Below are 21,752 nucleotides of genomic sequence, written 5' to 3' on the forward strand. Positions count from 1 at the left end.
ACCTATAGGCCTTTTGTGCACATAATCAAGGCATTAAAACACAGCCCAAACCATTCAATGAAGCATCACTATAAATCACAAATTATTTACCGGACTCAGGCTGAGCCAACACAGGTGCCTTGGTTAACAAAGCTTTCAGTTGATTAAAACTTTGCTGACATTTCTTAGACCATTCGAACTTAACATCTTTTTGAAACAGTTTTGTCAGCGGCGTAGCAATCATCGAAAATCCCTTAACAAATCTTCGATACTATCTGGATAAGCCAAGAAAAATTATAACTTAAGATACATTTCTTGAAGGTTTCTTGTCCACCACAGCTGAGATTTTATTCGAATCAACTTGAATATCGTCTGCTGACACTACATGTCCCAAAAATCTGACTTCTTGGAGCTAAAATTCACATTTGCTAAACTTAGCGAATAGATGTTTTTGCGTAAAGTTTGCAAATCAATTCTCAAATGTTGAGCATGTTCTGCCTCATCTCGTGAATAGATCAAAATATCATCAATGAATACAACAACAAATCTGTCTAAATACGGTTTGAATATTTTGTTTATCAAGTCCAAAAACACAGTAGGTGCATTAGTTAAACCAAATTACATCACAAGAAACTCATAATGTCAATACTTGGTTCTGAACACAGTTTTTGGCACATCAGAATCTTTAACCCGCAGCTGATAATAACCAAAACGAAGATTAATCTTTGAAAATAACATCGCACCTTTCAACTAGTCAAACAAATTGTTGATACGTGGCAATAGATACCCGTCCTTTTTCTTAACAAATAACACAAGAGCACCCCAAGGAGAAAAGCTAGGTTGAGCAAATCCTCTATCTGTCAACTCTTGCTACTGTGCTTTCAACTCTTTTAACTCTATAGGTGCCATTCTATATGGAGCTATCGATATCGAAGATGTTCCTGGCACTAACTCAATAGAAAACTCAACCTCTCTAACTAGCGGTAACCCTAGTAATTTCTCTGGGAAAACATCAGTATACTCTTTGACTATTGGTACTTGCTCAATTTTTTACTCAGTTTCGAATCAAGAATGTAGGCTAAATAAGCTTTGCATCCCTTTCCAATCAATCTTTGAGCCAACATTGTCAAAACTACATTTGATATACAATCGACCCTATCTACCCTAACACAAGAAAATTCTCCATTCGGACCTTTCAAACTAACTTGCTTCCTTCGGCAACTCACATTGCATCATGCTCAGATAACCAATCCATTCCCAGAATGATATCAAAATCATCAAAAGGTAACAACATCAAATTAGCGGAAAAATCATAACCCCTAACTTTTAGTGGACATACTTTACATATCTGGTTAATTAAAACAGACTAACCCAGTGGATCTGTAACTTTGACATTATATTTAGTGAATTCAACAGATAATTTCTTTTTGTCTACTAATGTAGTACATATATACGAGTGAGTTGATCCAGGATCAATCAATGCATATACATTAATATCAAAGAGAGAAAAATTACTTGCAATAACATCTGGGGCAGTAGCTTCCTCACGAGCTCTGATTGCATAGGCTCTTGTTGGTGTTCTTACTTCTAACCGTTAATTCATCTCGATATTCTTTCCTTGACCAGGAGTATTATTCCTGGCATTTCTAGATCGTCTACCTCTTTGAGAAGTTGCTTCAGGCTTATTTGATTGGTTACCGAAATCATTTTTCTTCTTCAGACAAACACGAAGAAAATGGTTAGTGGACCCACAACAGAAACAAGTTCTCGACTTGATCGATACTCGCCAAAATGCCTTTTATTGCATTCATCACAAACAGGGACGGTTCTCTCAAGATTTCGTACAATTCCAACATTTCATGCATATCATAAACACAATATAAAAAAATCATTCACATACATATTGTCCCTAAATCGAGCCCACGAGGCTCTAAAACTACATTAGAAATGACTCAGGACTTAATTAGAAACATTTAGAAAGTATAAGAAAAAGTTACAAAAATTTGATTACAGGGGTCACACAACCATGTCGCCATGTCATGTGCCTTACACAGTTTAGAGACACACCCGTGTTTCAATTTGTGTAACAATCGAACTAGGGACCCACGACCATGTCCCAACTCGTGTCCTTACCTGTGTAACTTACTAAGTAGAGTCACAGAGCTGTATTACATGCCCTGTGCTAGGTCGTGTGCTAGGCCATGTAACTGACTGAATTGCATGCAAAAAACCTATAGGGGACACATGGCTGTGTCTCCACGCCTTTTGTCACACACGGCTGAGTCACACGCCCGTGTCTCAGGCCATTTGGACATTAATTTTCCCAAAACTAAAACCTATAAGCCTTTTCTACACATAGTCAAGGCATCAAAACATACCTAAAGTTTTCATATATTTTCCATTCTACAAGCAATTCACACCTAACCAATCTAATCATTTAAACATACTTTCAATGAGCATAAACATCATTCACCACTACACAAACATACCCTTTTAATGTCCTAAATCAACCAACCAATGTGCTATTCATAGACACCACAAGTATGTCAAAACATCAACAACTAAAATATGTCAACATTGATTCATTCCTTGCATAGCAACTTAATTCAATCATAAACCAAAACATACCACAAGTGTTCACTTTCATACCATTCTAATTATACCAAAAAGAAACCTATTTACAAGCATGATAAAATACCTAATGACATAGCTTAGTATAGTATCAAATTGTACCAAAACAACGTATTTAGCCACATATACCACATATACCACTACCCTAAGAGATACAAAAACTACCAACATCGATGGATAGTGTGAGCCGGATGATTTATCCTTCCAAGTGTCAGCAACAAAACTCTAAAAAGTAGTCCACAAGAACCGGTAAGTTTACATAACTTAGTAAGATCATAGTATTACTCACAATCTAAGACAATTAGAAACAATTCATATACTATTAGATTTTAGGCCTAATAGAGTATAACAACGCACGTAAATGTGTTCAGGGTATCGAACTGCGAAAAGGGGCACATATGTGCAAATAGGGGTACCAAAGTACAATCATGAGCATGTATGTGCAAACATAGGTACCGAAGTACAATTAGCCACCAACTAGATATCAATATTTAACTAAGAAATAATCATATAAAAGTACAATTAGAAATTCATTTATATAATGAAAGACTATGAACATACGTAATATTCAATTCTAAACAACTCGCAAGGGCTAGTCCGCTATTTTTTCTTTTTCCTTGGTTATCGTCTTTCTTATCCAAATTTTTATCTATGTAATAATTAAATAAAATACATTAATTTCATACATATTCCAGATTTCATATAACATACACAACTCTTAACTTCTTATTATTTACACAGTTTCCTAAACTTTACACTTTTTACAATTTAGTCCTCTCACCCAAAAATCCTCAAAATGACTATTTCCTTGAAATCAAGTTACAACCAAATATTATAAGCCATTTAACAGTCCCTATTGTACATAAAAATTCACTATTAAACCTTGATATTTTGACATTTTAACAATTTAATCCTTAAATGAAAATCTAACAAAAATTACTTCAAAATTCAACCAAATACAACAACCAAAGCTTCAATCATAAAAAAACTTTCACGATTCATCAATGGCAACTTCCAAAATTTTTAGAAAATTCAAAAACAAAGGTACGGGTTAGCTGGACTTTGTTGTAACAAAATCAAGAACATAAAAATCATTAAAAATTGGTTTGAATTTACTTACATGCAATGAGTCAATTTGACCAAATGTCTTAGCTCCTTTCTAGGGTAAATTTTGATGGAGATGAGATGAATTGAAGAAGATGGACATGTTTTCTCATGTTATTTTTAGTTTTTAACTACTAATTTACCTTTTTGCCCTTTAAAAATTATCACAATTTGAATAATACCAAATCCATGTACACCCACTATTAACATATATGGTATAATTACCAATCAAACCTATTAACATTCACTTATAAAGTTATTTCACTCCCTTAAAATTAGTACTCAACTTTTTCACTTTTATGATTTACTCCTTTTACTAAATTAAGCATTTAAATATTAAAATTTCTTAATGAAATTTTAATACGACACTAATAAAATCTCATAGAAATTAAATAAATAGTAAAATAATAATTTTACTCATCAGCATTGTGGTCCCGAAACAACTGTTTTGATATCACTAAAAAACAGGTTGTTACACTTCTTTTCCTGAAAAGTTAATCTATTAAGAAAACCCTAGAAAATAGTAATTAATCATACCTCCACTCGTTAATCCTCCATAGGAGGATTAGTTCCTCATGGATCTCATAAACAATATAAACATTTCTCACAATTTCTCTTCAGTTTCCTACTTTGCTTTCCTCTTTACTTAATTCCATTCATAACCCATCATCACAGAAATTGGACATATTACCCTTTTCCTATTGGTCATGGTTGGATACTTATCCTTTAACATAACTGAAAACGTTCTTTCTAAAGCAACCAAAATTATCTATCAAGAAATCAACCTAGCTTGGGATGTTCACAAAGTCCTTGAAAAGCTTCACAAGATATTAACTACTATTAAAGTTGTGCTTTTAGATGCTAAACTAAAACAGGCTCATGATAATTAGCTCTGAGTTTGGCTACAAGAGTTGAAGGATGCTTGTTACAATGCAAAAGATGTACTGGATGAGTTTGAAATTCAAGCATTGAGAAAGCAGCTTCTAAAACTATTGAAAACTGGCCAACCATGCTACTGTGATATTTTTGGTTGAAGTGCATGTAGTTTGTAAAAATGCTACAGCACATATGCTTGTTATAACAACAAGGTTTTTGTTTAGTTTCATTGTAATTAAACTAGTTGAAAATGAACAAGGTTGATGACAACTTGATATGTTTAGGTAACTGAATGACTAGTTTAGGTAGCTTATTTAGGAGTATAAGCAATGTTTTACAGCTCTTTTAATCAAATGAGTGTGATTGTCTATAAAAAGGTAGGTATTACTACAATGAAATTTAATGAAAATTTGTTTTTCATTCTTTGTAATATGTTGGTGAGCAAGTAAAATGTTTCTTGCACCTTACTGCCTTATTCTGTATTCTTTGTTTTCTTCCTTTGTTCCTCATTGCCAATATTCGTACCAGAGGTTTTATGATCTTTGAAAGGCTGCTCAACAAATGGTATGATTTTATATTAATTTTTGTTTATGCTACTTGTTAAAAAGAAAGAAGTTGTCAGAGCATGTCATTAAGGACTGCTTGTAGAGAAGACAGCATCAACTCAACCTTTTGAGACTTCCAAACAAGCTTGGGATAAGCTAAAAGAGGAGTTTCAAGGAAAGTATGTGAGCTATCCAATGTGCAAGCTACGAGCTTAGTAAAAAGAGTGAGCTCAACAAGTAATGCAAGCTTAGCAAGTGGTGCGAGTTCAACAATATGTCAAAGTTGCAAGCTCAGCAAGTGGTGCGAGCTGTAAAGGTGTGAAACCTGTATATTTGTGAGCCTGTTGAAGGCACCTATTGAAGACAGTATACAGAGATGCGAGTCTGTCAAAGGTGCGGCCTCAGCAACATGTGGAAGCTCAGTGCAAGCTGTAAAGGTGAGAGCCCTGCAAAGTTGCAAATTTTTGAATATGGTAAGCCAAAGTGCAACCATGTCCAATTGCAAGCCGAAGTGGCGAATGGTCTAAATACAAGCCCGTGTAGGTGCAAGATGAAGTGGCAGACAATCTAAATGCAAGCTTGAGTGGGTGCATGCCAAAATGGTAGACTGAATGCAAGCAAACTATACTCGTGAACTATATGTGAGAGCAGAGGCATGACTATAATGAACAAGGGAACAAGGCAAGATGTGTTGCCAACCAAGGCTTTGAAGGAGGAGAATACTCCATTTGATGAAAAAATCTTTGGCACAAAAGACTAGTATGTCAAGTGTGTGAGTCAGATTTGGTTGAAAATGAGGCTAAGGTTGAAAATGTATTGCTTGAGCAGGTTCGGCTTGAAACAAAGCACCTTGTGACTGGCAAGCTTAAAAATTGTTGAATGATTGGTATTCGCAACATGGAGTCCAAGGAGGAGTGTTGAAAATTGACCAACCATGCTGCTGTGATATTTTTGGTTGAAGTGCATGTAGTTTGTGAAAATGTTGCAGTGCTGCAGCACATATACTTGTTGTAACAGTAAGGTTTTTTGTTTAGTTTCATTGTAATTAAACTAGTTGAAAAGGAACAAGCTTGATGACAGCTTGATATGTTTAGGTAGCTTGTTTAGGAGTACAAGCAATATTTTATAGCTTTTATAAGCTAATGAGTGTAATTGTCTATAAAAAGGCATGTATTGCTACAATAAAAATTAATGAAAATTTGTGTTTCATTCCTTGCTACACGTTGGTGAGCAAGTAAAATATTTCTTGCATCTTGTTGCCTTATTATGTGTTCTACGTTTTCTTCCCCTTCTCCTCATCGCCAACAAAAATAGAGGAGCATTAGAAAGAAGGTAAGCTATTTCTTTTCAAGCTCAAACTGACTTTCTTTTTGATGTAAGATGGCCCATAAGATTAAACAACTCAATCAGAAACTTTATGAGACTGCTACATTGAAAAACAATTTTCATCTCGTTGAGAGACATGATTGCCTAAGGCACGACCGACACCCGGAGAGGGAGGCCCACTCCTTTGAGCAAAAATCAAAAGTAATTTGCAAAGATCCATAACAATGAAGAATTGTAAAGATGTTGACACAGGATGATCTAACTGATGTGGAAGAGATACATGTCCTTCCCATAGTTGGAGTTGGAGATATGGGGAAAACAACCCTTGCCAAACTGATTTTTAATGATGAAACCGTGGATGCTCACTTTGAGTTGAAACTATGGGCGTGTGTTTCTGATGATTTTGATCTGAAATGGTTAGCATTAAAAGCCATTAAAACTAGAAAGAGTAGTGATGGAGACCTTGGAATCTTGGATTTAGAGCTATTACGAAAGGCCTTGCAAGTCTGCTTGAATGTTAAAAAGTATTTGCTTGTTTTAGCTTATGTGTGCAATAAGGATAATAGAAAATGGGTGGAACTAAAACATTTGTTTGCAGAAGGAGCTGTCGAAAGCAAAATTGTAGTCACCACTCGGAGTAGCCAAGTTGCAAAGATCATCGGTACTATCACCCCACTCCATTTGAAAGCTCTTCCTTACAAAAAGAATTATCTTTGTTTCTGAAATTTTCTTTCAAGAAAGGGGAAGAGAAACAACGTCCAAACCTTCTAGAAATTGGGGAAGGAATTGTAAAAAAATACAAAGGGTTTCCTCTAGTAGTGAAGACATTGGTGTAACACCCCGAATTTTGGGTCTAGAAGAAATAGGTTTTGAACAAGGGAACAGTTATGAGATTGCACATAAATATTTAGTTGTGTAAGGAAGTGACATAAATGAATGTCTGCTTTAGTGGTTAAGTGATTTAGGAGTGCTTGGAAGTGTCTGAGAAGTCAGGGGTTCAAGCCTTCGCTTATGCAAAATTTTTATTTTAGGTGAATAAAATCATTGGATCTAAATAGTAGGTTCTTAAATTATTTTGGTTAAAATATGATACAAATGAGTTGTTGGTCTACTGGTAAGGGGCATGTGGAGTGTACATGGGGTCTAAGGTTTGATTGGTGGCGCATCAAAAAGGGAGTATTTATTTTACTACCTAATTCATGTGGGTGGTAGAGTTGGATTGAAATACTGCTAAATGGAGTTTGAATTGGTCATAGGGAGATTTGAAGAGGGATATTTGGAGAGATTTGAGGAGAGAATATTGGGATTTGGGGAGGTTGTTGTTGTGGAGAGATATATATCACATCTCATTTATTCCTTGTTCTCGATGGAGATTGGCGAGGCTTTCAAGGTTTTCGTCGCTTTCTCCAACCTGCATTGCTTCTATTCCTAACTGGTGGTGGTAGAGGTCGATTGGCACATTGCCTGGGAATCAAGGATGCGATGATCATTGATTTTTGGAATAAGAGTGTTCAGAACAAAGAGAATCTGCAAATCGCATCAGGTGTGTAAACACCTCACTGTAACTGTAGAACGGCAAAAGCCAAAAAGCCAGAAATACGACGTTAGAGACCACACGAGCGTGCAATCGTTCTTGTGGTAAGCCAAACCCACGAACCATGGGTGACAGATTGTAGAGGCCTCTAGGAGCATTTTCATGGGCTTAAGCCATAATGGGCCACGTTAGGCCGAAATGGGTCGTGTGGGCTCAATGGGCTCGTGGGCCCCACATAGATGAAATCCACGAATTGTGGCGAAATCTGGGCTAAACGGGCCGCACGAGCGTGTAGGCCCACTTGGGCCGAGTAATGGGCATTGGGCCTATTTCCACTGTTATGACCATTTAGGTTACCTGAGTTGCTCAAGGCAACTGCGAACATTTCGAGAGGTCAATATCTGCAGACCCTAAAAAAGGTAAAATGACCAAAATACCTCATAGGGTAAAATGACCGAAATACCTGCATAGGATAAAATGACCGAAATACCGTCATAGGGTAAAATGACCGAATACCCCCATAGGGTAAAATGACCGAAATACCCTCATAGGGTAAAATGACTGAAATACCCCAATAGGGTAAAATGACCAAATTACCTGAATAAGGTAGAATGACCGAAATACCGCCATAGGGTAAAATCACCGAAATACCCGGTACGGTAAAATGACTGAAATACCCCCATAGGGTAGAATGACTGAAATACCCCCATAGGGTAACATGACCGAAATACTCCCATAGGGTAAAATGACTGAAATACCCTCATAGGGTAAAATGACTGAAATACCCCTATAAGATAAAATAACTGAAATACCCCCATGGGGTAGAATGATCGAAATAACCCTATAAGGTAGAATGACCGAAATACCCCCATAGGGTAAAATGACCAAAATACCCCCATAGGGTAAAATGACCAAAATACCCCTATACGGTAAAATGACCGAAATACCCCCATAGGATAGAATGGCCGAAATACCCCCATAAGGTAGAATGACCGGAATACTCCTATAGGATAAAATGACCGAAATGCCCCCATAAGATAAAATGACTAAAATACCCCTATAGGGTATAATAACCGAAATACACCCATAGGATAAAATGACCGAAATACCTCCATAGGGTAGAATGACCGAAATACCCCCATAGGGTAAAATGATCGAAATATCCTCATAAGGTAAAATGATTATTATACCCCTAGAAGATGAAATGACTGTTATGGCCTTACGTTATGTATGACTGATTGTTCTATAATATGTATGACTATGAATGAGCATGACATTTTGTATACATGTATGATATTATGTCACGATATATTGTATGGGGATGGGTTGTTATATTTGAAGTGTACCATACTGATAAGGTTGCACAGGTCACCCAAGACGACTGTGGACCTACTGATGGCTATATGCCATTTATTTTACTGGCAGCTTTGTTGCAATATTTTTTAGTGCTGTAACAGGTGCTAATCTTGATGTGTCTGGCTGGGTGGGTCGATTTTATCCCCACATGGTGTGTTTGGCGGGACAGAGTGGTGTGTAGAGGCTGGATTGGGTAGGATTTCTAACTGTATGTCTGCACTGATTAATGATTTTATACTGTTACTGCATCAATTAATGATATTATATACTGTTCATTGCATGACTGATATCTGTTACTGTTATGGGCCAAGGCCCCACTGATACTATTACTAAAATTGGGCAAAGGCCAAACTGATTACTGGCATTGTGATGGGCTCAAGCCCAATCGTTTACTGTTACGGGAAAAGGCTTAGGCCCACACTGAACTAGACTGTTACTATAACGGGCTTAGGCCCAAAATGTATTTATCTACTATTTAATTGACTGTTTGCTTGTTAGGGGATTACACGTTGAGTTTTCATAAACTCACCCCTCTATTTAACTGTACAGGTAATCCCTAGTTGTAAGCGGGTCGGTGTTGCGAGGGACTCGGAGGTGGCCACACAACTGTAACTATTCTACACTTGCTTTTATTTAAATTTAAAGTTTGCGTTGGGTTTTATTTATGTAATAAGGCCATTTATGTTTGTTTAAATTTTTTGGGCTTTTGCTTACTTATTTTAATATGCTAATTTAGTAGAAGACGAGTTAACAAAATAATTGTTATTTTCAAAGACACGAAATTTAAACATTAGAGTTTTCAAAAGCTCCATGATTTTAGATCAACCTATTATAACAATAGTAGATAACAAGGCAAACGTTTTGACTAGATGATTTGTTAAATAATAGTAAAGGGGTTTTTTAACTTAGAAACATAGTTTTTACCAACAAGTCTAATTTTCGAAAGACACTTCAATATGACACGCTAGATTCGATCATAATGTCTAGGCTAGGTTTGTGGTGTTACAATTGGGGAGTATGCTTTTCTCCAAAACTTCAGAGTAAGTGTAGAAACTTGTCAGAGATAGCTAGACCTAAGAGTTAATAGAGAAAGATAATGCAACAACTCATGTTCTTAAACTAAGTTATGATCAACTATCTCCTCCGTTGAAGTAATGTTTTGCTTATTGTTCACTATTTCCAAAAGGTGTTGCTTTTTATGAGGTTCGGTTAATCGTATTTTGGATAGGTCATGGCCTTCTTCAATCCTCCAATAAAAATGAAAACCTGAAAGATATTGGTAGGCGGTATTTGAATGACCTATTTTCACGATTTTTTTACAAGATTATGATGACATATATATTTTTGGTACATTTAAAATGCATGACCTTTTAAATAATCTTGCATCATTCGTGGCAAAGAATGAGTGCTGTAAACTCGTTCGAGCAAAATATTGTCCCATGGATTCGACATGTATGCCTTGTTAACTCTAATGATTCTTCCGATGAAAATGTTTCCAAGTTCTTTAATAGAATAGGATATTTGTGTACACTTGAGTTTCCAATACCTAGCAAATCCTTTACTAAGACATGTGTAAAGAGGTTCCAACATTAGCGGATGCTTGATCTTTCTGAGACTACTTCAAGGTTTTGCCCAAGTGGATTGGTAATTTGAAGCATTTAAGAAAACTCAACATTTCCAATTGTCCTAACATCAAGAAACTTCCCAACTCTATTTGTGAGTTGTAAAAATTGCGGACTTTGGATTTTGATGGTTGTGACCAAATTCAAGAGTTGCACAAGGATATGGGACACATGGTCAATCTGAGATTTCTATCACTAACTACAAAGTAACAGGATCTGTATGGTCATGGATTGTGACACTTGAAATCTCTTCGAGTTTTAGCTATTAATAGGTGTGAAAACCTTGAATCTTTGGTTAAAGGAATTTAAAAACTCAAATCCTTTCATACATTGGTTTTTTGTGGATGCAACAACTTGGTATCATTGCCATATGGTTTGAAATATGTAGCTACATTACAATCTCTAGTTATTGGGTTTTGTGAAAAGCTTGATTTGAGTATGACTATGATGATGATAATTAAGATTACCTCATTCATAATGGTTTTAGCCTTCAATCATTGGTTATTGTAGATTTAACAAAGCTAGAACCTTTACCCCAATGGCTGCTACTGGGATCTACCAATACTTCAAAGTATCTAAACATTAGAAATTGTGAAAACCTCAAACTTCAATAGAGTGGCACAATCTCACATCACTTGAAATAGTTGACATCAAACATTGCCCAGAATTATCAAGTCTGCCAAAATCCATGCAACGCCTCAAACAATTTAGGATTGAAGATTGTCCTCTTTTAAGTCTAAGATGCCAATAAGAAATGGGTGTGGAAGGGCTCAAGATTGCTCATGGCTCTCGTATAGTTTTTTATGTCAATACAATTTTAGCTTAATATAATTAATTGATCAGCCCTATGAATCTATGTGAGACTTGGTTGATTCTTTTTTTAATTTATTTTCCTCTATTTCATTTATATTTTTATTTGAAATATAAAAATAATAAGAATATTATATTAATTTGAACTCGTATAGTGTTGCTTTATTTGAGTCTGATCCTATTTCTCATGTGCAAGGAAGGTCTTTCCACCCTCCTCAGGATGGCTCGACAAGAGGATTTGATTAGTGGTGCTAGTGTAGGTCAAAATGAGCCTAAGTTAACACTCTTTTTTGTCGATTACAACAATGTTTTTGGTGATGCCTCAGTTAGTGAGGCGAATAGTGTTGAATCTTTTTTATGAACAAAAGATTGAAATAAAAGCAAAAAATTAAAGAAAGATCAACTTGTGATCAACTATTTCATTGATTAAAAAGCTAATACAAAGTTTACAATAACAAGTGAGTTTAAATAAGCTAATAGTAATAATAAAATAATTACAACCTGGCTTAATCTTGTTTACAAGAACAAGTTAGCATAAATAAGCTAAAAACAATAATAAAATAATTACAACTTGGCTTAATCTTACAACTTGATTCATACAACTTTGCTTCTTCATAGGCTGATTTTAATCTAATCAGCAATTTAAATGTCTAATAAAAATCATTACTGTTTCAGTGCAAGTTGGCAAGTTGGCAAGTCGCCAACTTGCAAAGTAAGGAGCTCGCAAGTATGGGTTCCCCTGTTAGAGCTTGCACCTTTAGTGTCGTCACAAGTTTGGTGAGCTTGCAGTCTTGGTGAGCTCGTAGTCTTGATGAACTTATAGATTTGGCGAGCTCGTAGTTTTGTAGAGCTCGTACATTTAGTGAGCACGTAGACTTGTGTTCAGGGTTCGTTATTACATGGATGGTCACTTCGCAACACTCCTCCTTGGCCTCTATGTTGTGAACACCAATATCATGACGTAGCTTTTCAAACTTTATTTTCCCAAGGGGTTTTGTTATAATTTCAGCCAACTAATCTTGCGAATTGCAGTGAACCAAGGTTACTTCTTTAGCTCGTTCCACTTCTCTCACAAAGTAGTATTTGATTTTGAAATGTTTTTTTTCTTCCATTGAACACTGTATTTTTTACAATTGCAACAACAGATTGATTATCACAGTTAATCTCTATTGTTGCTTCTTGTTTTAAATTCAAATCATTTAATAGTTTCCTTAACTAGATAGCTTGATTCATAGCTACTGCGGCTACAACATACTCAGCTTCAGTAGTTGACTATGCTACTGTTTCTTGCTTCTTCAAGCTCCAACAGAATACACTCGATCCTAGAGTAAAGAAATAACCTGAGGTACTCTTCATGTCTTCAGTAGATCCAGCCCAATCACTGTCTGAATACCCAAGTAGTTTGACCTTTTCAGTCTTCACAAACTTCACTCCATGGCCTAGAGTTCTTTTTATGTAGTGGTTCACATTACAGCAATGCATGTATCTAGACTACAGACTTACAACAAAAATTTTCTCAGGTCTAAATGCTGTTAAGTAAAGTAGACATCCCACCAAGCTTCTGTTGCTTGTTTCATCAACCTTCTCAACATCTTCATTGCTGGTGAGCTTCTCACCTTAAGTGATAGGGGTGCTTGTAGGTTTACAATTCTCCATGCTATATCTACGCAGGATTTTTATTGTGAATCACTTCTAGGTTATGAAAATTTTATCGTGAGTTTAACTCACTTCCAGACTGAGGAAGTATGTCATTTCACCTAAGTCTGACATTTCAAACTTCTCTTGCATCTAGTCCTTGAATACAATTACCAATTCGATGTTACTGCCAATCATAAGTAAATCATCAACATGTAATGAAATAATAAGGTGTGTTTCAATACCATTTTTCTTCACATATGAAGTGGGCTCGCTGATAACTCTTTTAAAACCCTTCTTTGTCAGATGGCTGTCAATTCTTTCATACCACGCTCTTGGTGCTTGCTTCAAGCCATATAATCCTTGAGGTTGCTCGACATAAATTTCTTCCTTCAGAAAACCATTTAGGAAGGCTAACTTTACATCCATTTGATGTATTCTCCAACATTTTTGAGCTACAAGAGTTATTAGCAGCCTTATGGTGTCTAACCTCGTAACAAGGGCAAAGGTTTCAGTGAAGTCCACTCCATATTGCTGGCTAATCCCCTTTGCAACCAACCTGCATTATATTTATTGACTGATCCATCAGGATTCATCTTGGTTCTGAATACCCCTTTAACACTAATTACTTTCTTGCGAACTTGTATATCCACAAGCTCTCATGTTTCATTTTTATTGATTATGGTGATTTCATCTTTCATAAATGTTCACCATTCAGCTTCTTCAAAAGTGACTGGTTCTAGCTTCGCCAGATTACGCCGTTGATAGATTTCAGTGATGGACCTGATTCCTCATACTGGTTGTTCATCAACTACATCATTTTCAGTTTGGTCCCTAGTGGCTCGCAAATCAGGTTTTGGACCCCTGTTCACACATCTCCTTCTCTGTTGCAATCCAATTCTAGATCTTTCATCAAAATTCACATCTCTGTTTATGATCACTTTATTGGTGAAAGGATTTTAGATTTTATATCCTTTTTTAACACTGGCATATCCAACAAATATCCCTGGCCACGATCTACTGTCCAACTTATTTCTTTTCTCTTTTGGAACATAAACAAAACAAGTGCAACCAAATACTCTTAAGTGTCAAACATAAAGTTCAACAACTTTAGTAGGTAGTCTGTTTAGCAAGTAAATAGCAATGTTTACTACTTCTGCCCAAAATTCATTTGGCAATTTACTTTCAAACAACAAACAGCGAGCCATGTTCATTACAGTTCTATTTTTTCTTTCACTTACTCCATTTGACTATGGAGTGTACACATTGCTCAATTGATGATGAACACCAGACTCTTCGCTAAATTTTTCAAACTTCTCTAAGGTGTATTATGCCCCATTGCCTGATCTTACCATTTTGAGCTTGTCATCACTTTGGTTCTCAACCATGGCTTTAAATTTGAACAAGATTTCAGCCACCTCGGAATTGTTCTTCATGAAGTACACCCAATAAAACCTTGTACTGTCATCAATAAACAACACAAAGTATGTAATTCTATTTGGTGAACTTGGTTTCATAGGTCCGCAAATGTCAGTATGTACTAGGTGCAATTTTTTCGTGGCTCACAATGTTGTACTTGCAGGAAATAGAGACCTCACCTATTTCCAAAGTTGCATACCTTGCATACATATTCATGATCAACCATATTTGATAAATTTTCAACCAGGTTATTCTTGGACATTTTACTTAAGGATTTGTACTTAACATGTCCCATTCTTCTATGCCATAACTTGGTTTCACCCAGTGAGTTGGTATATGCTATTGAAGTTGCTAAGTTTCAGTTGACATCAAAGCTTCTATCAACCATTTTTGTTGAAATGAGTTTGTATCCACTTGGATCAAATATTACGCTTTTGTTGTGTTTGAATATCACTGAATATTTCTTCTCAAGAAACTGACCTACACTCAACTGATTTTTATCTATGTCAGGAACTAAAAGAACATCTATGACAAGTTTAGTATCAGATGGAGTTTTAATCAAAACATCTCATTTTCCTATTGCTTCAATGTACTAGCCATTTCCAACTTTCACCTTGGAGTAGAACCTTTTGTCAATACTTTTGAAGATGCTCACATCTGCAGCCATATGACTTATACAACCACTATCAACCAACTAGTTTTTTCTTACTTTGCTGGAGGGTTCGTATGGTGCCGCGAATTGGACTTCACATGGAGGTACGTAGGATTCTAGGAGTTGTGCTTCGCATAAGGCTGCAAACATCAATTCTTCTTAGCTTGCTTCTGTAATTTGTGCCTGAGTATTTTGTTCTTCTAGATGCCCTTTATTCTTGCACACCGTTTCTTCATGGCCAAACTGCTTGTAATTTTTGCATTAGACATTAGGCTTGAACTAACAAAATTTCTCAAGGTGTCCCCACTTCTTGTAATGTGAACACAATGGATAGTTTTTCTTTCCACTATCTTTTTTTGACTTCTTTTTCTTATCTGAACAGTTCTGTTTTCCTTTCTATCTTGAGGAGCTCACAATGTCTCAGTTTCTAGCTTGAAAAGCTCATTCGACGTGCCTTTCTTCTCTATTTGCCCTTCTTTGTTTTAGAGCATACAAAGCATTGATTAGTTGTGAGAGTGAGATAGTTGATAAATCCCTTAAGTCTTCCACTGAGGAAATTTTTTATTCGTATCTCATGAAGTGTGGTAATCACCTTCTCAACTACTCGGCTATCCACAAACCAATCCCCTAGCAATCTTATCTGGCTCACCACTGCCATGATTTGATCTGAATATTGCTTCACAGTCTCAGCTTCCTTCATCTTGAGGTTTTCAAAATCTCATATGAGATTTATCATTTGTTGTTGTCTTCTCTTTTGTGAACTCCTAAACTCCTACTTGAGCTTATCCCAAGCTTTTTTGGAAGTATCACATGCCATTATTCTTGTAAAGATCACGTCTGAAACACCATTTTGTAGGCAAGACGCCGCCTTGTGTTTTTTGGCACATTCCTCACCGTGTTGCTTCATTTGAGCCAATGTAAGATTTGGTCTCAACACTGGTGGTTCTATTTCAACATTTACAACTTCCCAAAGATCAAAGGCTTGAAGATAGGTTTTCATTTTTACTACTCAAATATGGTATTTTTCTCCTGTGAAAACAAGGGGTGGTGGAGGTGTAAAGCTTGTTGAAAACATTTTTGTGAAAACAAGCCCTTAAAGATAAGTTGCTTTAGATACCAACTGTTGAATTTTTTGATGAAGAAAGAATTGAAATAGAAGTAAAAAATTGGAGAAAGATCAGCTTGTGATAAACTGTTTCATTGATTAAAAAAGCTAATATAATGTTTACAAGAACAAGTGAGCTTAAATAAGCTAAAAAAATATTAAAATAATTACAACTTAGCTTAATCTTGCAATTTGATTCATGCAACTTACTTCTTCATTAGTTGATTTTAGTCTAATTAGCAATCAAAATGTCTAATAAAAAATATTATTATTTCAGTGCAAGTTGGCATGCAAAGGAGCTCGTAGGTATGGGTTCCCCTATTAGAGCTCGTACCTTTAGTGCGTCACAGATTTGGTGAACTCGTAGTCTTCATGAGCTCGTAGATTTGGTGAGCTCGCAGACTTGTGTTTAGGGTTCGCCATTGCTTGGATGGTCACTTCGCAACAAATAATAGTATGAAATTTGCTCGAGCCAATAGGTGAACTTTTGACATTTCAGTGCGAATGTTGGTCATTCCGATAGATATTGCATTATGCACTTGTTAGGGATACGAGGCTCAAATGATTTCAAAAATTATCTAGGGTTTCTATTAAGAATCAGGAGAAAGAAGAAATGATCTTTCCAGATGCTCAAGGATAGGTTGTTGGAATGAGTTAACAGTTGGAGTTCAAGGTTATCAGCGGTAGGGGAAAGGAAACGTGGATAAAATCAATTTTACAAGTGATTTCTACTTAGGTGATGTCTTGTTTTCTTCTTCCTCCAACACTAGTGTCACAATCTTGAATCTATTATTAGTAAAATTTGGTGGAAATATGGTGTGTTTGGTATGGTTTATGTGCTCCAAAGTTCAATGAAGGGTATGTGTTTTTACTTTGTTAAGTTCAATGTGGCGGATTCTCTCAAATCCAAATGTGCTAATGGCTTATGTTTTAAAGTCAAAGTATTACCCTAATTCAAACTTTTTAGAATCTAGCTTAGGCTTTTACCTATCACACATGGAATAGTATATACAGCGTTATAGGTCTTGTGGAGGCAAGATTAAGGTGGAAAGTTGGGAGTGGCAATGTATTCCCATTTGGGATGATTAATGGTTACCTGGGACAAGTCATTGGCGTATCCAAGGGCTGAAGTAGTATTTGTTGTGTGTCTCAGCTAATTGATCAGACTAATAAAAAGTGGAGAGAGAAGTTGATTTATCCCTTACTCTTTTGTGAAGAAGCCCAGCAGATTCTAGTAGGAAGACATCTTGGTTTGGAGAGCCCAAAACTCCCGCTTCTATATCAAAGTCATTTATATATTTAGAATATGTTTGTGGGAGAAGAGAAAGTAAAGGTAGTTGAGAGAAGAGAAAAAGAAAGTAAAATTTTGTGGGATTTGGAAGAAGAAAGTAAAGAAAAAAAATAAAAAGATTATTTTGGGCAAATGAGAAATATTTTAGAGTATTGATTGAGAGAGTATAAAGCAATAGTCATTACCGTTTAATCTTTTGTTAATTTTATTCCTTTTTTTCGAGTAAAATTTTAATCTTTTAAAAAAAAGTCGAATTGATTTTTAATAGAAATATTGACTAAAACATTAAAATTTTAAACATAAAAGTTTGTGTGACAACCCACATGTACTTCATACTTATGAACTTTTTAATATTTGTTTAATTTTAAAATTTTGAATATTTTTAATTTTCAAATTATTTATTGACGTTACATATAAAACAAATAGTTTCTTGTTAGCATTAAGTACCCGTGGATAGTTACACGGATTTTCACGTCAATATCAATAAAATATTTAATGTTTTAATCCGTATTTTCATTAAAAAATGATTTTACTCTTTTTAAAGATCAATGACAAAATTTAACTAAAATAAAAATAATATCAAATTAATATATATATATATATATATATATATAAACATTGAAATCTTAATTTACCATTATACCAAAACAATAATAATGAGAAAAGAAAAACAATAATAACAAAAAGAAAAAAAAAATAATGGGAGGATCTAGAACCGGGCAACCCTCACGGGTCAGTGCAATCAATCTAACCCAGCACCGAAGACCAAGCCCAGCATTATTGGCCTAATATGATTTCAATTTGCTCTCTTTAATAATACAATTTGTGTATTATTTTCATTTGTCTCTCTTTCTCTTTTTTATTTTATTTTATTTAGTTTGAAATGTTGTTTAGTTGAGATTATTAGTGTAATATTATATATACCATACTAGGATTATTTTCAATTATTCTTAAAAAATTAGTGTGGTTTAGAGTATTTTGTTTTAGGGTAAATTATATTTTAGATCATCAAACTATGTTTATTTGGTTATAATTATAAAAGCTATAAAATTGTCGCACAATTAATCATATTTATTTTTTGTCTAATTTCGTTAACTTTAATTAATTGGATAACGAAAAGATGGCAACATTTTAAAATTGACATAATAATAAATTTAGTCCTCAAAATTTACACATTATGTCAATTTGGTCATGATTCCAAAATATATTAAACTTAGTATTACTTGGTTCAAACGGCTCACGAGCCTTATCGAGCTTTTCATTTTTATTATTAAATTATATTATTAAATTATGTAATTACCCTTAATATGTATTATTAACCCTAAGCTTAATTATCAAGCCGAGCTCAAGCTTAAATACGTATGAGCTTAATTGAGCTCGAGCTTGAGAACAAAATTTATAAACGAGCTCAATTATATCTCAAGCTGAATTCGAGCTTAAAAATAGGTTTTTTATCAAGCTCAAGCTCAAGTATCAAGCTCTAAATTTTGAATCGGGCTTGAGCTCGCCAGTATTTCAGCTCAAGTTAGCTCGATTACACCCCCTAACATACATATAATATAAAACTAATTGCAAAATTTAATCTAACGAATCTAACTACTATTGTTTAGATTAGGACGAAAATTTCAAAAATTAAAAAGTATAAGAACTAAACTTGGTCAAATTAAAGCATTGAAAATAAATTTGCAACGGATGCATAATACTAAGCCTGAAAAAAAAATTGACAAAAAAAATCTAAAATATGAGACCGAGACGTCTATGAAAATTATAAAAAGTTTCGGCAACAACCACAATTAATATATAAAATCAAATACTTTGAAATATATATAATTGTTATGAATATCTTATTAAGTGGATGTCCATCAAGATCAAGATAAGTTTTGATGTACTTTAAATTCTAATAGTCATTGGAAGTACATCTCTACTTCATTTATACTTCTTATGCCTATAAATAGATATTTTAGAGAAGGTTTGTAAATATTCCGATTGATCAATAAAATATGCTCTCTCCTTTGCTCTCCCATTTTCTTTGTTCTTTACTCCATGTCTATTTATTTTATAACACGTTATCAGCACGATTCTCTTTTCATTGTTTTTCCTCCATAAATCACAAAAATATCCCAAAATTTACTATTGTCGATTGCCTTCTAGAGATGTTGCTATTTCAATTGAGGCCTGCGCACTCTGGGTAATCATTAGAGCCTTTAACCACTCAGGTACACATAAATCTCTAATTTTTTATGCCCTTTTATGCAAAGAAATTTATATAATCCTTATGTGGTATGTTTTTCTCCTTTGTTAATTGATTTTTGGTAAAATTATTTTATGGGAAAATATTATTACTTTAAGGTTTCTTTTACACTAAGATTCTTTTATTAAATTATAGTATGCATAATATTTAGATGTTTAAAGATTTGGTTATTAAATTCTTGTTATTAAATATTCTTGTAATTTGATTAAAATTATGGTGGAAAGTGTTATTAACCTACCAAAGTTGATTAAAGGAAATTTGATAGAATCTATTGAATCTTATTAATTTGTTAATTTTGAATGATTGTATTATATCTTTTAAATTGGATTTATAAATATTTGATTAGAAGCTTCATAAGATTTTATAACATATATGTGGTATTGAAATTTGGTATAATGTGTATCGATAACTTTCAAGCATCGTATACGAGAATTTTGATTTTTATTAAATGATTTTTACTATTAGATTATAAATGTTATTATGAAAACAAAATTGTTTTACTACTTGCAATAGTGCTCGTGTTAATAGCCATGGTGATGACGATAATGTTAAAGATCTTCAGGTGCATTTTACTATGATTTATTTATTATATCAGATTTATTATAATTGGAGACTAATCATGATAACATGAATAGATAGATTTCGATTCGAAATCCACGCATGTTTGCGATTGTGATTATGAAATAAAGAATTTTTTGGGACGTTTATAAGTTCGTCCTAGTAAATCTATTGCATTTCCGAAAGTGAACGCAAAATAAAATATAAACCAAGATTATTTCAATATTTGGTAGTACAAAATTAGTCGAAAGCTCTAAAAGAGCTAATATATTAATATAATGTGATGGTTAATCCATTAGTTTTAAAAGATATTTATAATGGGTATCATATTGAGATTATGAATAAAGATAAAAATCTATTCGGAAGGATGAAAAAATGGAGGATTGAGTTATTGATTACTCTTGTTATTAAATTGAATTGACTATGTCTATCTTTGTAATCTTCTTTTGTCATCATCCCCATTATGGGATTGAAAGCAAAATATTTGATGTGAAAGATCTACTTATGAGCAATAGAATATGGTACATCTATCTAAAACTCGTTATAGTTGGATGAACCTAAAGTTGCATTTTTTAAAACGTGAGTATAACTCTATAGTATTCAAAATAAGTTCTCAATTAAAATTACGTGAAAAAATATTACTGATGAGAACCTTGTAAGAGAGAACTTATTCAACTTTTCATGATTCAAATGTGCTCCTACAGTAGCAATATCATGAAAAAAAATTTACTTATGATTGACCAAAAGTTTTTAACCACAAAACCTAACCATTCCCTGAAGAGAATGTAACAATATGTAAAAAATTTGAAAGACATAATCTTTAACGTGGATGTAGTAAATTGGACTATAATAATAGTCATGGGGATTTTCGTAATAAATTTTCTCACTACTAGAAGTGGAAAAATAAAGAAAGTAAGAAAAGAATAAGAATTTTCAAGAACTTCTTAAGAAGAGAGAATTTATTTGTGAAGAGTATCTTAAGATCCACTCTCAAAGTTTGCTATTACTAGATTTTGATTGGATTCAAAGTCTACAACTGGAGCTTAATTTTCTTACTT

At 34.2% G+C, this 21,752-nt stretch overlaps 1 protein-coding gene across 1 annotated transcript; it reads left to right on the forward strand.

Annotated features, from left to right (window-relative positions):
- The first annotated feature begins 6,701 nt into the window (after nt 1-6,701).
- On the forward strand, nt 6,702-7,184 carry LOC105789508 (disease resistance protein RGA2-like). The gene has a single exon (XM_052621880.1). It carries the CDS (start codon nt 6,702-6,704, stop codon nt 7,182-7,184), a length of 483 nt encoding a protein of 160 aa, XP_052477840.1.
- Nucleotides 7,185-21,752: the final 14,568 nt, after the last annotated feature.

Source organism: Gossypium raimondii, chromosome 2, assembly GCF_025698545.1.
Source record: "Gossypium raimondii isolate GPD5lz chromosome 2, ASM2569854v1, whole genome shotgun sequence".
In the NCBI taxonomy this organism is placed as follows: Eukaryota; Viridiplantae; Streptophyta; class Magnoliopsida; order Malvales; family Malvaceae; genus Gossypium; species Gossypium raimondii.